This window comes from Furipterus horrens, unplaced genomic scaffold (assembly GCF_987537825.1).
Source record: "Furipterus horrens unplaced genomic scaffold, mFurHor1.1.pri manual_scaffold_2, whole genome shotgun sequence".
NCBI lineage: Eukaryota > Metazoa > Chordata > Mammalia > Chiroptera > Furipteridae > Furipterus > Furipterus horrens.
The window spans coordinates 104,671,962-104,692,480 of NW_028327172.1; the positions used below are offsets into that span (position 1 = coordinate 104,671,962).

Below are 20,519 nucleotides of genomic sequence, written 5' to 3' on the forward strand. Positions count from 1 at the left end.
GGCTGGAATATTTGAGCACATTTAGTTCACATTGAAGGCAATTAAAATTCAGGAAAAGCCTGGCTAAAATTATCTAGTCTTCTGTTGATTTCTCAGCCCCAAGGGAAGAAAGGGTATACTTACAAATAGAGATTTTTTTTTTTTTTTTGCTTTCCCTAGTTGCATCCCAAAGTAATCACTTGTTTACTTGTTCTGACCAAATGTTTCTTTCTGCTTTATTGGCTTACTGTGTGATAATTTTTTTCCTTCTTCAAAATAACGTAATCATAGCCAAACCACAGTGAACAAACAAGACCATTAGGAGCTTTGCGAGTCACTGAACCTTAAGCTCCTCTGCTCCTCCCAGACAACCCGCCAGCACAGAGCCTGAGTGAGCATATGTGCTGAAGAGCTGCCAGAAGTTTCTAAAGAACAGCAAAGTGTGACTGGTTTTCTTAAATAAGTGGTCTCTGTTCAAATTTGCCTTTTGACCCCCCCCCTTTTAAATCAAGTTAGGTATAGAAAGGTACACAAAGTATGTCCTGCCCCAGCAAAGTTGTTCCCTCTTCCTTATGGTGGAGTGGAGAGGGTGGGGCAGCTGTACTTGGGTATCTTTTAACATGGCAACTGGAAAACAAAGGACCAGTTTTATGGATATATTAGAATTTGTAAGTATTATGCTTATAGAATAGGTGTTAGAACAGAACTTGGCATTATTTGTGTGAATCTGGGTCTTAATTACTTCTTAGTTTCCTATCGTGCTACCAGGGTATAAACAGTCGGAGGCAGCCAGCCTCCAAGATGGCCCCCAATGATCCTCACCTCCTGGATCCTTCTCACACTGAAGCAGGGTTGGGTTGGTCTCTGTGACCCAAATATGGCAGAAGTAATATGTCACTTCTGATATTAGGTTATAGAATCATCAGGGCCTCAGGCTTGGATTCTCTCTCCCTGATCTTTCACTCTGGAGGAGAGCAGGTGTCAGTCTTTGAGCAGTTCTGTGGGGAGGACCACGTGGTGGGGAGCTGATGCCTCCTGAGGGAGCTTAGGGCAGAGTCTCTGCCAGAGCTATCTAGGTAAACTATGCCTGGATTCCTGACCCTTGCAAACTGTGAGAGAGATTATAAGCTTCTAAGCTTTAGGGTCATTTGTTATTCAGGAATAGACAACTAACACCCAGAACTAGTTGCTTATAAAAATATACATTCTTTGCTCATTATAGCTTATTTCACAGAATCATATTGAAGAGGGAAAGAACTAACGTTTTCTGCTTGTCTATTTATGAACAAATAACCAAATCATACTCTCAGCTCTTTCTAATTTTAAGGCATTATACATATGCATAAAGAATATTTTTTAAGTGAAGGTCATACAAGTTACCACTTTTTGGGAGATTCTGACCTTTGAGGAACTTACTTTACTGCTCAGCTGCATGTCATCCTACATATATGTTGTGAATATATATATATATAAGCTCTGCTTTAGAGATTTGATGTTGACTGTTCATTTACATTCTGCAAGTAGTTTTATTTGCACATATATTTTAACAACTTTCAAAACTTAGTTATTGAAAACATGCTTGCTCATAAAAACAACTCTAACTTTGGAAAAGAAAAGGATGTAGATTAAGATATATAACCTAGCAAAACAAATGTCTAAGTTCAAATTTTTCTACTATGGGAGTAGAGAAAGAACCCTCTTTTCATTTTATTTCATTTTTTTTTTTACTTTATTTTATTTTAGTTGCTGAAGATGAAGTAATGGCTCACTTTTGGATTAAAGGAATAGTATTGGGACACAACTTGTGAAGCTGGTAATGAATTCCCCATTGGCAGAGTGAGACTGGCTGTTTTACTCTTCGCATATGATCTTTGAGAGTTTGGCCCAATACCCAGGTTAAGAAATAATATAAAATCCTTCCCTCAGAAGGGCAGTCTTCTGAGATGTGGCACAACTCTCCGAATTCACATCATTTTCTTATGCTTCCCAACTGCTGAGACCTCAATGCAGTTGTCCCCTAACATTCACACTTGCTATTCTTTGAAGACAGAGTGTCATAAAGGGAGTAAAAACTAACCTTGCCCTGATAGCACTTGCTCTGAAGGAGTCCTGTCTGGATGCTGCCCCCTTGCTGTTTCCAGGTTTCAGTTTCCACACACAGTAAGACCTCTCTAGGAGGGCTATAGGGAGGGCATAGGGCTTGTCTAGAGACTGATGATGAATTTACCTTCTTTAATTCCAAAGCAGTGGCCCCACTCCTTCAGGGTGATGTGCTTATCTTTGTTGGGGTCACACTCTTCAAAGAAGCGAGTTATGCAATGTTCCATGGGCACCAGAGATGCTCGCAAAGGAGCGAGTTCGGAATGCGTCAAGACTCTGCAATGATATAAATGGCAGCCTATTAACTCAGTGGCTTATGTATGAAAGTTAATACTTAGAATTGCCAAGGGCAGTTTTCTTCCACAAGGTTGCTGAGTATGCCAAATAAATAGTACACTCACGAAAAGTTGCAAATGAAATAAACCATGAGTAAGATAGCTTTAGTGGTGTCAATTCACAAGGTTTCCCCCTTCACTGGGAACTATCTTCCCCCCACCGTAAGTTTATAGAGGTGCATCCAGCAATCATGTTTGCACAATCTGGTAATACCTGGTTGTTCCAGTTATAGACATTTGACCCAAATTGGGTCAATCAAAGTATTATACCTTGGGACTTTATGATCAAGAACGAGAAAGGGTGAGAAGAGCCTCTGTGGGTGGCTGGACCCTAACATGTGAGCTTGGGAGCTGGGGTGAGGCCATAATCTGTTATTTTCAAAGTAGTTTTATGTTTAGTCATTTAACCGCATTTGTTTGGCCTTTCAGTGTTCTGACCTGAAACTGGGAAATTTCCTAAATCTGTTTAGAATGTTCTTTCTAAAGATAACTAAACATTATATTAGGGAGATGACCTAGTCAGGGGAACGTAAAGAGTTTTTACCTGTCCATAGGATGTTGGTCAAGTTCACTAAATTGCCAGTGTACAGGATACACATACATGTGGTAGTTTTTCTTAAAGTCCCTTAAGAGAAGGTCGATAGAATGTTCCCCAGCCAAAAGCCTCTTTTCATCCAGGTAAATCTTCTTGACCTTTGATCAGGGAAGGCCAAGATACATCATCAGAGAATCAGAGAAGTGGAATCCAATTATCACTTGCTAAACCTTACTTGAAGAGTAATAATAACATGACAGAGGAAAACAAGCCCAGGCCATTGTGTGAGACTAAATGAAATGCCTTTTAATCAACGTTAGAGCCTTTCTTCTTTCTACATTGAATAACAGCTAACATTTAAAAACAAAACAAAACAGAGTTTTCAGAAGGAATTTGTCTTTTTTGATTTTTTCTTTTTAACTAAGTAATGCTTATCACATTCCTTAAAACAGTGAGAAGACTTTAATGAAAAGGGCTAAGCTGATTTAGGCAAAATTGTCGGTCAGTAAGTGGAATGCCCCGTTGGCATATTCCTTTCCCTCATCTCACTGTATTGCCACCCACTGCCTGCTCAGTCTCAGTTTAGCCCTGGTACTGTTTGGCCACCCTCATTGAAATTTCTGTTTTGTTTTTAATGCTCTCAAGGCTTTCTGTGATGATGTATTAAAAAGAGAGGGTGGGAATTATTAGGGGGTAATGTGTGTAAAACTCTCATCTGGTGACATTACCCATTATTTCGCTGAGTAATTGGAAGCAATCAGAATGGAACTTCTACCCATTCCCATGACCACATCTATCAATTTCCCTTCTTATCACCACGTGCAAAACTTCCTGTGCTCCTAATCTAAATCCACCCCTCACTGATGCTTAGCAGCCCACCCCTTTTCATCTACTCAAATACCCTGTGGCAGCTGGGCATCTTTCCTTCTCTATTGGGTTATTTCCAGAAGCACACAAATATCCTCTACCATCTCCCACAGGTAGGGGGGAACTCTTAAACTCACATTCCCCTCTAGCTTCCACTCTATTTCATGCTTTCCCTTTACAGCAAAATGTCTTGAAAATATTGTTTATACTTGCTCCTTCCACATACTTTCTCTTATTCAATTTTGAACCCTGTCCACTCAAGCTTTTCTCCTCTCTGCATTAACAGCTCTTGTCAAAGGTCAGCTATGATTGCCTCATTCCAGATCAGTGGCCAACTCTTAGCCCTCATCTTACAACTTGCACACAGCATGTGACAGATTATGCACCCCCTCCTTTTTGTTTTGTTCTTTCTTCATAGAACATTTCATCCTATATGACATATTTTATAGATATTTGCATATATAAATATGGACATATACATATATTTAAATACACACATATACACTTATTTGTTAAGATTCTGTCTTTTTGCCTAGGAGGTAAGCTCATGAAGACAGAGATTTTGGTTTTGTTCATTTCATTGCTGTATCTCCAGCATTTAAATCAATTCCAGGTACCTAGGATGCACTCAGTCACTATCTGATGAATAAATTTTTCTTGGGAACTTCTGGAACCAATATTATGCATGTTTTAATCTTAATATATTACTAACATTGTGACTAAGAAATTCTCCTGTATCATACATAAATCTATGTTTAGCTTACAAGGGCAAAAAGACATTTAGATTGAAATAATATGTCTGGGCCTGAATATATAAATGCTGAACTGAGGTTCAATTTGATTAAACAGAAGTTGCTCTAAGAATGAGTTAAAGAGTCCTTGCCCAGGCTACTACCCTCTGCATAGGAATCGGGTGGTCTGGTCAAGTCCCATACCTTGTGGCATGAATGATGACCACTATTATTCTGTTAATCCATATGTGCTAACCAGGCATAGGGAGGCAAAGTGGGCTTTTGCTATGTGCAGAGAAAAGTAGCCCCACCCACCCCCCATCACACCCCCCTGACATCTTTTTTCCTCAGGCCTTGTAGACACACACTTAGGGAGCTGACCTGTGAATAACTTACTTTATTCCTCTGCTTCTCAGTTAAATATCCAGTGTTTTCAGAGTTAGACTCATAAAGTTGCATGAGAATATTCTTGAGCCAGTCTCTCATTCTTAGAGGAAACTGAGTCACTTCAAAGTCTGTACAAGCAGGAATAGCTGTTTCAAGTAGAAAGTAAATCAGTGTTAACGTTTGGGTTTTACGACTGTCCTACGGGAAATCCTCAGAATAGGAAGCGCGACGGCTGACAGCACCCTCACTGCTCAGTCATCACAACAGCGACCCCTAACCCTGGTGGCACAGCAGAATAGCCCTCCGTGTTTAAAAAAACATGTCAGATGCCAGCTTCCGTTCAAAGAAGTTCTGATTTGATTGTTCTGGGGTGGAGCCTGGGCATCAGGATGTTGCAAAGGCTCCAAAAGTAATTTTGGTGTTCAACCACGGCTGAGAAGGACTTCTCTAGAATCAGAGAGCTGGAATTTAGAGGTGGAGGAAACAAGAGTTATTTATTAGAGGGAAAAGGAAAAGGTAGAAGTTAGCTTATTCTGCGGTCACAATGTAATAATTTTAAATCTTAGTGACTTAAAGGAACAAAAGTATTTTTTTTTCAGTTCTATTGAGATATAATTGAAGTACAACACTATAAATTTAAGGTGTGCAGCATAATGATTTGACACACATAAATTATGGACTGACTACCACAATAAGTTTGATTAATAACCATCACCTTGTATAGGTCCAAAATTTTTTTCTTTACTTGTGATGAGAACTTTCAGGATCTACTCCCTTAACAAGTTTCAAATATACCAGACAGTAGTGTTAATTATATAGTCGTCATGTTGTACATTATATCAAAGATTTATTTCTTGATCCTGCTACAAGTCCAATACAAGGTGGCAGGAGGGCTTCCTGCTCATTGCAGCCTCTGAGGAGCTCAGCATGATGGAGACTCTACCCTCTCAACACTATCTTTCTTTTTTTTTCATTTTTAGTGATATTTTTTCTATTACAGTTGTCCCATTTTTCCCCCATTTCTCTCCCCCACCCAGCCCACCCCTTCTCCCACAGTCATTCCCCACCCCGTTGTCCATGTCCATGGGTTATTTATACTAGCTCCTTTACTAGACCCTTCCCCTATTTACCCCCCTTCTCTCCCCACGCCTGAGAACTGTTTTTCTGTTCCTTGTTCAATTTTTTTCATTTGTTTGTGTTGTTCATTAGTCTCCTGTATTAGGTGATATCATATGGTATTTTTCCTTTGTTGCCTGGCTTATTTCGCTAAGCATTCAACACTATCTTAAGGCTAGGAAAAGGGAGCGTGGAGAACCAGACACCAGGTCTGAAATGCTGCTGTCCAGAAAGCACATAGATGATTTTTGCTTAAATTTCCTTGGACAAAGAGCCCATATGACCACATCTAACGTCAAGGGGGCTGAGAAGTTTAATACTCTCATGGGTCCAGAAGGAGAGGAGAACCGGAAATATTAGAGAGCCCATCTAATGTGGAGAATCACTTAGTGACGAGGCAATCCAAAGACAATTGAGAATATCCTGGGAAAGGAAGATAATTAAAAAAAGAAAAAAAGACTTCTGGAAGAATATGTTGTCATGAAACTTCTTGGCAGAGACTTAAGTTGTTGAGGGAAAAGGACAAATAACTTAGCAAAATTCTAATGATTCATCTCAGTTATTAAGTGGATAACATTATATAGTGGTTCGGAACCCTGGCAGCACATTAGAATTATCTAGGTTACTTTAAAAACAAATGAAAAAACAATGCCAAGGTTCCAACCCGGTTCAATAAAATTGAAATCTCTTATAGTTAAAGCCTGGGCATTATTCTCCTTATTTTTTTTAAGTCTTCCTAATTGATTTTAATGTGAAGCCTGGGTTAAGAACTACATTAGTTTTCTCCCATTTGTATATGTATGAGTACCTATAAGTATCTTATTCAGATATGCACAGATTAACCCCAAATCCTCTCAGCAATGGTGGTTGGTAGTAGCAATGGAATCTTACATTTGCAGGCTCCAAAATAATCTAGCTGCAGTTGGTGCCCCTTTTTGGTCCCCTCCAGTCTGCACTTTGCAGCAAATAGATGACAGGAGCTGGCATAGGTCTGATTGTCAGTGCCACAAACCTAGGAGAGACAAGCATGAGGAAAAGGTCACGTTTCCGGATGTTCATTGGGAAAACACTCTGCTCCTTAGAACTCAGAGTCCGTTTGGTAAAACTGCTGTGTGACACATATGATCAGGTAGGTGAGGCTATTAAAATCATAACTATCTGACTTAGCACAATAAAAGTCAACTAAATTATACCAGTGGTGATGGCAACTTAGCTTTAGATGACCCCAGTAGAATAAAAACTGAAGATGGGATAGAATCAACTTCTAAATAATTTCTTATAGATCAGTGCCATTATTGTCTTTTTAGGGTACAGGAGAAATTCTTTGATTTTGCTGGCATTTGTTCCTATTTAATATTAATCCAAATATTAGGTGGTAACCTGGGCTTCTACTTCTTTTTTTACCAAAAACATTCAATTGCATGTTTTATTTAAATCACTATTTGGTGCCCCTTGGAGACAAGTTTGTAGAATACTTACTTGGTCAAGGAATTTTGTAGGAGGACAGGTCACTGGGTCTTGGCAAACACAGTGGGGTTTTCCCTGTTGGTCAGCCTTACACATGTGTCCTCTTTTACACTGGAAATTCATGCAAGAATCTAAGAGAAAAGTGTGGACAGGATAAGCTAAATTAAGTATGTAAACTCAAATTCATCCAGATAATTAACTCCATCTTCATTAATAAGAGAAAATTTGGGAAAACATTAGAAACCATTTTAATGTTCATTTTCAGGTGGGGTCCTTTGGCATCAGACTATTTTACACAATAGCCTAGACTTTCTGTGCACTTTGGGTCAGAGATTTAGAAAGAACAAACTGGTCTTCTTGGTCTGACTGCAATGGTCAGAGTCTGAAGTCTATAATGCAAGTTGTTCGGATAAGCCATGAGAATTTTGTTGTGTTAACGTTCAAAATATTTATGATTGGGGGAATTAGGTCTTAATTAAATTTGGGAACTAGATTTACTACTAAGTCATGGATTTAAAAATAAAGAAGGTAAAATTAATTCTTCTCAGAAGCAAAAGGATTTAGATAAAAAGAATTCTAGCTTTTGAAGTAATATTGCAATAGGACTTCCAGTTTGTAAACACATTTACCCATAGTTGTACAGTAGCTCCCCTCCCTTCTTATCTATTTTTCAAGACCTTCACTGGATGCCTGAAACAATAGGTAATACTAAATACTTTATACTATGTTACTTTTCCTATACACACATACTTATGATAAAGTACAATTTAGAAATTAGGCATTACCAAGTAGTGTTAAGCTACTATTGACCTTCTGATGATATGTTAGGAAGAAGATCATTGGTTTTGGGTAATCCTGGATCATCAATGATGATGTTGATGGTTACATGTCAGGAGCAGATGATGTTGATGGTTGGGAAAATTTAATATTTTTGACTGCTGTTGACTGCAGATAACTGAAACTGTGGAAAACCAAAATGTGAATGGGGTGGACTACTGTATATCAAATGTGTGCAAGAGAATGAGGGGAGGAGAATTTTGTGTAGTACTCACCAACAAAGGGATAGCAACAGCCCAAAGTGGCCTATTCTCTTCCTTGACATAGTCACAGGTTTCTTAGCCCATACTCACCAACATTGTATACCCTCATGTTGCCTTCACTTGAACTTTCATCTTCATTCAGTGAGCTCTCTGCTTTTTTGGCCTTTATAATAACAAGAGGAGAAATTTGAGTCTGTAGAAAAGCTGTTATATAATTTATGTTTCTACTGTGCATACCTTCACAGAGCTTTTCATATCCAAATCATTTCAGATCTCAAAAAGACACACCAGTCACAACTGTGGAAATACAGTAACCCTTTGAGACAGGAGCTATTTCTATCTTCATCAACTGGATTCAATGCTGTATCTCTGGAGATTAGTTAATAAAAGTTGGAACTAACATCGGGAGCAAAGTTGGAACCTCTTTGGATTTAGGAAAATAGAAGAAATAACAGACTGCAAGTTCTAGGACACTAACAACCCTCCTGGCAATTCTCAGCCTGTGTAATGCCCAGTGCTCTCACTGTCCAAATGGGACAGTTCAGAGGAATGTGCTTTACGTGGCTTTCACCAGGTACCTTTGATTAGCTTCCTTTCCTTCCCTGTATAACTGCTCCACTCTTCTTTGTTCCCTAAACTTAAAAAAAAAAAAAAAGCACTAAAATTCAGAGTCTGCTTTCTAGGGGAGCACAAATAAAACAAACATTTTCAACCTAATAATGGAGATGCAGAGGAAAATAAGTAACTGTAGTATATTTAACAGTGTACTGCTAGAGATAAGTACAGGAGACTGGGAGGGCACAGAGAAAGGTCATGGCTGTTTCTTGATAAAGCCAATTGCTTTATCAGACAAACATCATCATAAGTAATTTCACCCCTTGATATTCTCCAGGTTCACTGATACCTACATTCTCATTCTCATGTGCTCCTTCTCTTTGCTCCTCCTGTTTGATGTCATAGTAATTGGGAGTGGTGCTTTCAGCCTCCTGGAAGGCCTCGCTTGGGATGAAGTACTCGTCACTTGCACTGTGTCGGGGGCCATCATCACCATCATCAGTAGGCTCTATGAGCAAAGTCTCAGGAACAGTCTTTTTTTCCATCTCCTTGGGGTTACTGATAACTTCAAGGCCAACTTTTCCCTCTTGGCTCTCCCTTTCAGTATCTTGATTGTGTTTATTGATTTTTGAAACAGCTTCCTCTTCCATTTCTTCACTGGAGTTATCCTCTTCTCGCTCCTGCTGAACCTGCTCAAAATCATCTTTCTGCATCTTGCTTACTTGAGTTGGTAGATTAAAATCTTCCAAAATATCATCAAATTGGGTACTGTCTTCATCCTGCTTGCTGTTAGAGTGCTCTGGGGGAAATTCTCTCTCCTTTTCTTGATTATCATTGTGGGTGCCAACTGTACCTGGCCCTTTCCCCTCTTCCTCTTCTCCACTGGGACTGTTTGGAATCTGCTGTTGGTTTTCTTGATCACTTAGGTCTTCACCGTGTTTGCTGCTCCTGTTCATCTGAGGATGTAAATCAATTATAAGCTGTTCTTGTTTTTTTTCTGTCTTTGTGATGTTTTCTTGTTGGTTAGAATCTACAATTGAACTAGCATTAGGAGCAATGAAATCAATATTCTCTGGGAGTTTTTTCTCTTGAGGCTCACTCATATCTTCTTTTAGGTCCAATGTACTTTCAGTTGGTATATACTCCAAATTCTCACTTAAGTCACTTTCGCTGTCCTCTTGATCTTGTAATCCCAGCTCTTGGCTGTAGCTCTGGTCTTGATCTGCTGACTGGTCATGGTTTTCCTCTCTTGACTTTTGTACTGAAGATCTTCCAGCCTTAAAAGAAAAAAAAAGTTTATTTTTAAAGAACTGACAATTTAATATATACATCATATTTATAATCCATAAGCCGACACTTAATATTTATTATTATTTTTCTTTATATTATGTGCAAACTTCTATTTATAATGTTCTTCACATTCTATAGCTACAAGTTTTACTTGAGCTGGAATTTTGTGAAATGAAACAATTATATAGCACTTCACCCTAAGAATAAAACTCATGAATCCTCACAATTCTTCTAGTGATTGGAGGCAGTTGATGTGATCATCTTTAAAGAAATTAAACTGAGATGAAAATGAAGTAATCCCTTTGATTATACTTTGAAATGAAAACCTTTGGAAAATTTGGAAGTTATGTTAATATCACTATGTGACTTTTACCTTAGTGTTGGGATAGTCTTCCACAGATACTGTAGTTTCTTTTTCATTTTCTGCATCTTCAGCTCTTAAAATGGGCACCGTAGTGTCTTCAGGTGTTACTAACATTTCATCCTGTTGTATGGAACTCAAAGAATCAGCAGTTGGTTGGGAATGATCAGATAGGCTTCTTGCATTTGTCTGAAAAATTAAAAACCGGTTTGTATTATTTATGTATATGTTAATGTTTAAAAATTTTAGTCTTTTATTGTCATCATTATTAGTAGCAATACACTTCATTTCTAACATTAATTAGAAGACATTCTCTAGAAATTTATAAGAATACAAACAATTTTTTGGAATATAATCTTGTGAAAACAGAATCCCAATTATGTTTAAGAAAAATTATATATGAAGAGAGCAAAAATGACTTCTGAATTTTAGAATTATTTTCTGTTTTTAAAACTTCTATAAAACATTCATACTTTATACTTTTGAAAAATATTGTTTAGCAGAAAGTTGAAGTTAAATTAACCATAGAGTAGAACATTGTATATATTTTTTGTGGGGTATAGCATTTTACATTTTCTTAAGTTAATTATTCTCTGATAATTAGCAGAAAGGTTATAAACCTTTTAGTCAATAGTTGTTTACTTTCTTAACACTATCAGCCTATATCCAACAAGAAATCTTTTAATAAAAACAATTTAACGTGAACTAATTAAAAAACTATGAAACAAGGTACCAAGTCCAGTAGGGAAGAGCAGCTACAGTGTATTATTTCCACTAGAGGGATGACTCCATCTATTTCTAGCACGACGGAGAAGTTGAGATAAGACCCCTCCTTTCAAGACTTGACTCTCCTATTTACTATTTATTTGTGGTTTTGTTCATTTCTATCCTGACTTCTCTCAAGATGAAATGAGCAAAAATATCAAAATAAGATTATGTATACTAAAATATTTTCTAAGTTTCAGGGAGTTAGTTACCTAAGTGAGAAATTACTATAGCTGGTGGTAATATGCAGTGGTAATAATATGAAATGTCTGATATCTTAGGCAGGTATTCACCATGAGTCTTTATTAAAAAGATGCTGTGGACACCCAGATGTCAGAGCCAGGTGTAAGTATAAAACTCAGTTCTATTTAGATTGACTCACCTTGACTCTATGAGCAGGGCCTGTAGTGCTGACTGTGCAATATAAAGAAAGGCTTGGAGAACAGGATTTATTTTAGATTTGGTTGCTTATTTTTCTTTTTATTATCTTTTTAACTAAGAAGAGTGATAATATTTAAAAATATTGCCAAAGAAGTTATTTTTGAGAGGAAAAAGAATGGCAACTAGGTTGGTGAGTTGCTGGCAGGGACATCATGTAAGTCAATGGAGGGAGGGTATTTTAGGCTTGTTGGTGGAGACCTGCTCCTCTTCTCCACTTCCTTCCTCTTCAGTGTCCCCTCCTCAAAATGGAAGAAATGCACAAGAACATAGCAGCTTATTGTCTTTCAGAAATACTCTGAAAATGAAATGGTTTCATCATTATGCTCACATCTATACTTATAGCAATATACCCTCTGGAAATCTGCATGATATCTTCTACCACACAGAATTAATCTACTGACTTTTAGAAAACTCAGGCGGGAGGAGGAAATTATACAAGATTTCTAATAGGTAAATCTATGAGAAGGCATTTTGAGCACTTCTTGGGTTCATGTGATAATAAATTTTCTTAAAATGGAAACATCTGGAATGTGTCTACATGCAGGCATGTCATTCAAACATTTTGTTCAAAGATGTGTTTGATGCCTGTTTGCATAGAGGCAAGAACTGTGAGGGCAAAACACATTTTCAGGAGAAAATGATGCTTCTGTGGGAGCTCCTTTCTGTGCTGAACATAATTTACTCCATGTTTGTAATTTCTGAGGACAGTGTATAATTACAGCTGGAGTAGCTCCACACTACTTAAATGCGATTCCTAGCAGTGGTCATACATTCCATTTCCTAAGAACTACTTGGTCTTGGTCGCACGGTGTTTTTCTTTGTTGACACATCTGTCGACCAGAAGCTAAAAGGCAAGGATAGAATCTTAGACGTAGAGAGGGAGGGAGAGGAGGAAAAAAGATAAATTGCTTTATTTACTTAAAGAAGCCTTATTCTTCCAATTGGTGTACAAGAAAAAGAATACACAAATCCTTTAGTTTGGTTAAGGATGGGTGATATGGTTCTTTAGGGGACATTCAAATGATTATCCAACCATGGTTCCATATATATATATATATGTATATATATATATAACTTTCATGTTAATATATATGCCGACATATCTCAAATGATTTGATTTATAAGGTTGATTTATTGCTGTGTGAATGGTGGGGCCTTATATCTGATTGTGAGGAAAGAATGTCGCTGTCTTGTCTGTTTTTATCATGTTTGCTTGGACAAAGCCCCAAACACGAGTTAAGAACTTCTTTGTGGTTACTGTCCCATTGGGTACTGTTTTTATGACAGACTCAGAGTTTCTCATCCAGTATGTATTTGATCCTAAAGAAAAGACTGCTGGAGAGCATGGATGTGCACTCCGAGATTTCTCATATGAGCTCCTTAGACTTCTCATACCCATGCAATGAACTTCCATAGGAGAATTTATTTCTTGCTCTTCTTTTTGGTATTTGGGCATATTTCCTGGCTAATAAATTGACAAGCAACAATTTAGCTATATATTTAATGTGTCTTATAGAACCTGATAGTTCTGAAAGAAACATTTTTCAATAAGTACCTTATCTTATTTTTTTAGTCATCCATTCCTTGCTTGGGCAAATAAAATATGATTAAAATTTAAAAAGAAAGTTTAAAACCACTATATAAGAACTTTTTATGTTAAATGTAGGATTGCTAAGCTAAACATCAGGAGGGAGAGATGTAATTGCGGAAGAAAGAATGTTTACCGGGATTGCAGCTGCCGTTCCCAAAATATACAGGAAAAAAAGCACAGTCTTCATGCTTTCAAGACCTGTGAACCAAGAAGATGATGAGCAGTGGTGGGAAAAGTTTCCTTCTGAAAGGTTAAAATATAACATTAGCAAATATCAAGCTTAATACTGTCCTTTGTATTTAAAAGTGCTGTCTTTGTGAACTAACATGTCTGAAAGGACAGATTAATAACAATTTTCACCCAGTTGTGCCCCTGTGAGAAGGACTCCTGATATTTTGACCCATCTATGTTTAATGGAAACTGTCTCTATTTATGATTGTGCATCCCTGAATGAAAACTCTATGCAAATCTTGGGTCTTAAGACTTGTGCGTTCAAAGTGAAGATAAAGTCACAAAGTGAACTAATAGGGTGTTTCATTATTTTTTCATACACATATCACTTAATTTTATTTTGCAAGCTAATAAACTGGTATTCTAGCATCAACTTCAGAATCCTTTGCCTTTTAGTTAGTGTAATACATAGAATCACAAAAAAGTTGTAAATGGAAGATACCAAATACCAAACAGTCTAACTCTTTAATTTTACAAAGGAGGAAACCAAAGCCCAGATCGGTTAAGTGACTTGTTTGAAGGTACAGAGCATCCCAGTGTCAGAAGTAGGTCTTAACCAAGCCTGGCTTCCAGCAGAGTCATCTCTCTATCATATTATCCTGAATACACTATGCACTAGAAACACAGCTAAGGAAAAAAAAAAACCTGACCTAAAATAAGGGAGACAAAAGTCTTGTTCCAGGTCTTCCTTTAAGCTTTAACTGTTCATCCTTTTATTATTATAAGCACCGTAAAAGGTACTGTACTATTAAAAATATATAATAACTAATATATATCAGTAACTAATATATATAACTAAATTTAAATGTCTTTACTATAGAAAATTTGTAAAATGCATAAATGTATGCAAAATAATAAATATTATCTATAATTCTACCTACACAGAAAATATTAACATTTAACATATCTTACCAGAACTTTTTTCTAGGCACACTCTTGTGTCTTTTACTACCTCCCCTATGGCCAAACAGTACCTAGCAAAGGAGAGAAAGAACCTATGTGGATTAAGAACACAGACTCAGAACAAAAACAGGCTCTGGTTGTACTGACCATGTGACCTTAGGTAATTAGTTAACATCTTTCCCACTCAGAAGGTCAAAATAGCTCCTACCTCATTACGAAGTTGTAATAATTCAATGGCATTAATATTTTGGAATGCTTTGAATAGTGCCTGGAATATAAGTGTTAGCTAAATATTTATACAAATAAATAAATAGGTGCTTAATAATAGGGTGTTTTTAAAATGCCTCTTTGGTGGTGAAGAAACCCATACATTCAGTGAAGATTTTTAGGCATGAGACATTGCACTGCCCTTAAGGGAACATCAATGTTCACCTAATTTAGAGGTTTCACATTGGCAATTTGAGTTGGTGGTGGCCCGCCAATGGATTTGGTAGGCACTGTGTATTTTAAATTGGCATTTAAACACCTGGATATTTCATGTTAAAAATCCATATTTGCAGTTTTTCTTAAGTATTGGCCTTTCTTAGCAGCAACAGGCCTTCATGACCACAGTTGGCTAGATCTGAGTAGACACTACCCAGTATAAAGGATGCTGGCATTTGTAGTTGGTGTGTTTCACTTTTGTTATTTGCCTCGCATTTGAGTTTAGTTAGTTCCAACCTAACTCTTTCAGGTTAGAGATGAAACAAGTGAGGCTGAGAGGCTAAGTAAATTGAACTCTCTTAAAAGGAGTGGGCTTTCTATATTTTCTTGCACAGTATTCTAAGCTTAGAAGGCTGAACCCTGACTGAGATTAGGGATTTAGTTTTTAGTCTTTAATAGAGATTTTTCTATCTCTGAAGCTCTCAGAAATATAGATAACTCTTTTAAATTACTTTTTGCAATCACCGTTATACATAAATGCGTCCACAGAGCTTCAAATGACACTTTGACGTATATAAAGAGAATAGTTTCTTCTGCTAGTGACCTCAACACTTCTAACTAACATGCTTAATTGGATACTTAAAAAGTATATTACATTATGCATTATTCTACTCACTTAATACTGTAACAGCTATTACTTCATACATACACACACACATAGCCTACATGCATGCCCACACATGTACACACAAACTCTTCTCTTTCTCTTTCTCCTCCCCTCTCTTCCTAAAATAATTGTATCACTATTCTTATTTAAATCATTATTTAACATTTATGACAAAGTAACTTTTTATCACGCTTGGCAATTTTTTGTGTTGAATAATACTTAAAATTCTTGAACAAGATTTTGATTTTGCCTGGACCTAGAAATTGCACAGACATTCTTATCATGTCAGAAACAAGAACTCATTCTTACCTATATTACTCTTCAAACCTCACAAGGTAGGCCACCTAAACTAAGGAATGGTGCCTTGGAAAAATGAAGAGTAAAGCTGCACATAGAGGGTGATTTGGGATCAAATGTGGGGGAAAAACTCACATCATTTATAACTTTAAATAACTAATCTATTGCAGTTTTAATACAAATAACACATACTCCACTAGAAGTTTTAAATTTAATTCTTCTAAGGGACTGCTCTGAAAATGAATATTTATAGCTTAAGTAGAAATTCAGAGTACTAAAAGTGAAATGTGTATTACAACATTTATACCTTTAAATAAACATTATTTAAAACCAGTAATAGTGTATACAGACACTGAAAGATTATATTATCAAGGGCAGAGGGGAGCAAAGGGGAAAAAATTAGAACTACTGTAACAACATAATCAATAAAATATACTTAAAAAAATATACAAGGTAAAAAAGAAAAAAGATTATATTACCAAAGTCCCTATGGGATATTATCTTATTTGATCAAAGCAACAACCTCATTGACAAGGCAGATGAACAGGCCTAGAAAGGCTATGAAAGGACATGCTCAAGGTTAAAGAGCTGTTAAGAAGGGGATTGGACTGAAATCCGGCTTTCCTGGCTCCTGTTATGGTATTTTCTCATCTCTTTTGCAAATAAAGATTTCCATTTATTTCTTACACAAATATGTTGGGAAAGTTAAAAACAAACAACACCGGCCCTGGCTGCTGCTGTGGCTCAGTGGATTGGGCGTCGACGTGAGAGCCAAGTGTCGCTGGTTCGATTCCCAGTCAGGACACATGCCTAGGTTGCATGCCAGGTCCCCAGTTGGGGGCGCATGAGAGGCAACCACACATTGATGTTTCCCTCTCTTTCTCCCTCCCTTCCACTTGCTCTGAAAGTAAATTAAAAAAATCTAAAAAATAATTTAAAAAAGCGAAAACAAACAACACAAAACCAGTATTGAAAGGAACTCAGAATTCACTTTAAGGTTTTTTAAAAATATATTTTATTGATTATGTTGTTACAGTAGTTCTAATTTTTTTCCCCTTTGCTCACCTCAGCCCAGTACCCTTCTTCCCTCCAGCAATCCCACCCCACTTAGTTCATGTTCATGGGTTGTGCATATAAATTCTTTGGCATCACCCTTCCCTATATTATTCTTAACTTCCCCCTGTCTATTTTGTACCAATCGATTATGCTTCTTAGTCCCTGCACCATTTCCCCATTTCCCCTCGTGCCTCTCCCAGCTGTTAACCCTCCAGATGATCCCCATTCCTACGATTCTTTTTCTGTTCTGGTTTGCTTAGTTGGTTTTTGTTTTTATTTTTTAGATTCAGTTGTTGATATTTGTGAGTTTGTTGTCATTTTAGTGTTCATAGTTTTGATCTTTTTTTTTTCTTAAGTCAATCCCTTTGACATTTCATATAATAATGGCTTGGTGATGATGAACTCCTTTAGCTTCACCTTCTCTGGAAAGAACTTTATCTGCCCTTCCATTCCAAATGATAGCCTTGCTGGGTAGAGTAGTCCTGGTTGCAGGTTGCCTTTCATCACATTGAATACTGCTTGCCAGTCCTTTCCTGCCTGCAAAGTGTCCTCTGAGAAATCAGCTGATAGTCCTATAGGCACCCTCCTGTAGGCAACTCTCCACCTCTCTTTTGCTGCCCCCAGGACGCTCTCTTTATCTTTCACCTTTGGCATCTCAATTATGATGTGTCCTGGTGTGGTCCCCTTTGGGTCCAGCTTGCCAGGGACCCTCTGTGCTTCCCAGAGCTGTATGTCCATCTCCTTCACAAAATTTGGGAAGTTTTCCTCATTTTTTTCAATTCTTGTTTCCTCATTCTGCACTGATTGACATTTTTTCTTCCTTATGTTCCAAATCATTGATTAGAAACCTGGTTTCCTTCCCTTCACTACTGGTTTTGTGTGGATTTTCCTTCGTTTCACTTAGCATAGCCTTCACTTCTTCTGTGTTTGCCGTACTCAAGCATATCTGTCAAGCCTGTGAGCAACTTTATCACCAGTGTTTTAAATTCTGCATCTGTTAGGTTGTCTACCTCCTCATCTGTTAGGTTGGCTATCTCCTCGTCACTTAGTTCTCCCCCTGGAACCTTGATCTGTTCCCCCTTTTGGGCCATACGTCTCTGTCTCTTTATCTTGAAAGGCTCTTGTGCTTGATTGCCTCTGTATCTTAGGTAGAGCTGTCACTCTTATTATGTTGTAAGGGGTGGAGCCTTAGGGATTCATCAGTACAAGTGACCTGTTTCACCATGTTGTAGTGCTGTATGTGGGGGAGGGGTCTGAGAGGGAACAATGCTGCCTGACCAGCAGTCGCCCCTTTTCCAGGCACCTATCCCATTTCCGCACTGGACTGGTGCCCCTCTAGTTGCTGCCGTGGCTGTCATTCCAATAGTGGGTGGGTCTGCAGACATTCTAGGACCGTGGGGGCCCTTTAAACAAGGAGACTCTGCTGAGAGACTGGCAATTTCTGCCTCCACCCCAACCCTCACTGGTCTGCACAGTCAGAAACAATGAGGCTTGATTTTCCCAAGTGCTGGGACCATGAACTGTGAGGTCCGGTGAGGAGGTCGGAATGCTTCCCAGGTGTCCCTCCTGACTTTAAAATGTGTGACTGCAATTTCTGCCAGTCTTCTGCTGCCGCCACTTTTGCTGCCACCACACCGTGTCCTCTCTGCCCCGGCTCTGCCCCTCCTACCTGTCTGGATGAGTATTTCTTCTTTATATCTTTGTTTGCTGGACTTCCATGCAGTTGGATTTTCTGGAACTTCTGGTTGTTTCTAGTTTTGAGGTAGTTGTATTCCTTCTTAGTCATGGAGGGAGACGCAGCGTGTCTGTCTACACCTCCATCTTGGCCAGAAGTCTCCCACTTTGAGTTTTTAAATAAAGAGTTCCAAACATTTTAAGGGTTAAGTTTTGCATATGTGGCAAATGAACTTTTTTTTTAGGATTGGGGGAAGAAATACTGATTATAGAAGATTGCTTGGGTTTTATGATACCAAAATATCTTTCAATAATATTTTTTATAGTCTAAACAAGGCAAACACATAGAAATTAAATTTCCAAGGTGATCCAAGATGGCAGAGAAGTAAGTGGAAGCTACAGTAATCTCTTTCCAGGACCATACTGTAATTACAACTGAATTGTAAAGAAATCATCCTGAATAACCAACTGAACACTAGCCGGAGAGAAGCCTAATAACCAAGGACAGACAGAAGAAGCCGCTTCACCACAATGTAGGGAGTGTGGAGGTGTGAGAGGGTTGAATGGGTTCCCACAGGTGGCACCTGAAGTTCCAGAGGGATATTCTTTCCCCCCCGAAAAATGTGGGGTCTAAACCCCAAGCTGAGCTCCTGAGCCTACAGCACCAGAGCTGGAAAGGAACCCATATAACATACAGTTGTGAAAAGCAGCATAGTTTCTGTCAGCCAAGGAGAGAGGTGAAGACTCAGAGAGCCTCTTAAAGGGCCAACACACAAAATTCCTTTTCAGCCTCTTACCCTGGGTTCCAGCAAAAGGAGGACAGAGTGGACTAGAGATGCATGAGGAATGCCTGAAGCTGGTGGCTCTGGGGAGAGAAGTGAAGAAACAACCCCAAGGATCCTTATGCTTAGTCATACCCCCTATTGCAGAAGCCACCTTTCTCAGTTGGAGCACTCCCCTCCACGTGGCATCAGCCTGAGCAGAAACAATAGTCCAGCCCACAGGAATTACTCTGCCATACCCTATGGAGCTTAAGCCAGGCTACTGCTGGTAAAGCTGTTGGTTATATCAGTGATTAAGTTTAACAGCTAAGGCAGATCTCTGGGAGGTCTGAGACTTTAGCTGACCCTCCCCTGGGCCTGGCACTGGTAAAAGCCCACCTTGGTGTGCATCCTGGTTCTTTCTGCACACAGATATGTCTAGTAGAAGGAGTCACAAACTGTGGATTGCTGATAGCTCCAAACAGGTTGCCCAGGGCTAGTTGGAGGTGGTATTTGACATAGGGCTGCACTGGAATCTTTGAAGAACTACTTAATACATAGAAACAAGCACAAAGAGGCAGCAAAATGGGAAGACAAAGAAATAGGCCAAAAATGAAAGAAGAGAATTCTCCAAAGAAGAACTAAATCAAAGGGAGGCAAGCAATTGATCAGATAGAGAGTTTAGAGTAATGATTATAAAGATACTCAACAGCATAAAAAAAAGACATCCCCTCGTCGTCGTCGGCAGCCGTCCGTCTCGAGAGACGATGGTGTAGCTTCTTAAGAGTCTATCTGCACCGCCGAGAATGGCTGTGCAGTCCGACTCGGGAGTGACATGGTATCTGTCTCCTCCCGTGTTGAATCGACATCTTGCGATGACGCTGAAGCTACAGAGCCTGGGCAGGGTGATATGGAGGGTCTGCTGTTGCCCATGCAGCAGACCGCCC

The 20,519-nt window shown here is 38.5% G+C and overlaps 2 protein-coding genes across 2 annotated transcripts in view; one reads left to right on the forward strand and one right to left on the reverse strand.

Moving 5' to 3' along the window:
* NUDT9 (nudix hydrolase 9) overlaps positions 1–13,996 on the forward strand; it is a 91,918-nt gene extending 77,922 nt beyond the window's left edge. The window contains exon 9 of the mRNA XM_090266277.1: positions 13,636–13,996. Coding sequence (XP_090122403.1) covers positions 13,636–13,644 — 9 coding nt within the window. The 3' untranslated portion in view covers positions 13,645–13,996. The remainder of the gene's footprint in view (positions 1–13,635) is intronic.
* SPARCL1 (SPARC like 1) overlaps positions 1–20,519 on the reverse strand; it is a 46,689-nt gene that overhangs the window by 1,641 nt on the left and 24,529 nt on the right. Inside the window, exons 2-10 of the mRNA XM_090266273.1 lie at positions 13,694–13,758; positions 10,776–10,952; positions 9,466–10,389; positions 8,648–8,720; positions 7,530–7,648; positions 6,942–7,062; positions 4,944–5,080; positions 2,959–3,107; positions 2,207–2,355 (exon numbers count right to left, since the gene is read on the reverse strand). Coding sequence (XP_090122399.1) covers positions 2,207–2,355; positions 2,959–3,107; positions 4,944–5,080; positions 6,942–7,062; positions 7,530–7,648; positions 8,648–8,720; positions 9,466–10,389; positions 10,776–10,952; positions 13,694–13,747 — 1,903 coding nt within the window. The 5' untranslated portion in view covers positions 13,748–13,758. The remainder of the gene's footprint in view (positions 1–2,206; positions 2,356–2,958; positions 3,108–4,943; positions 5,081–6,941; positions 7,063–7,529; positions 7,649–8,647; positions 8,721–9,465; positions 10,390–10,775; positions 10,953–13,693; positions 13,759–20,519) is intronic.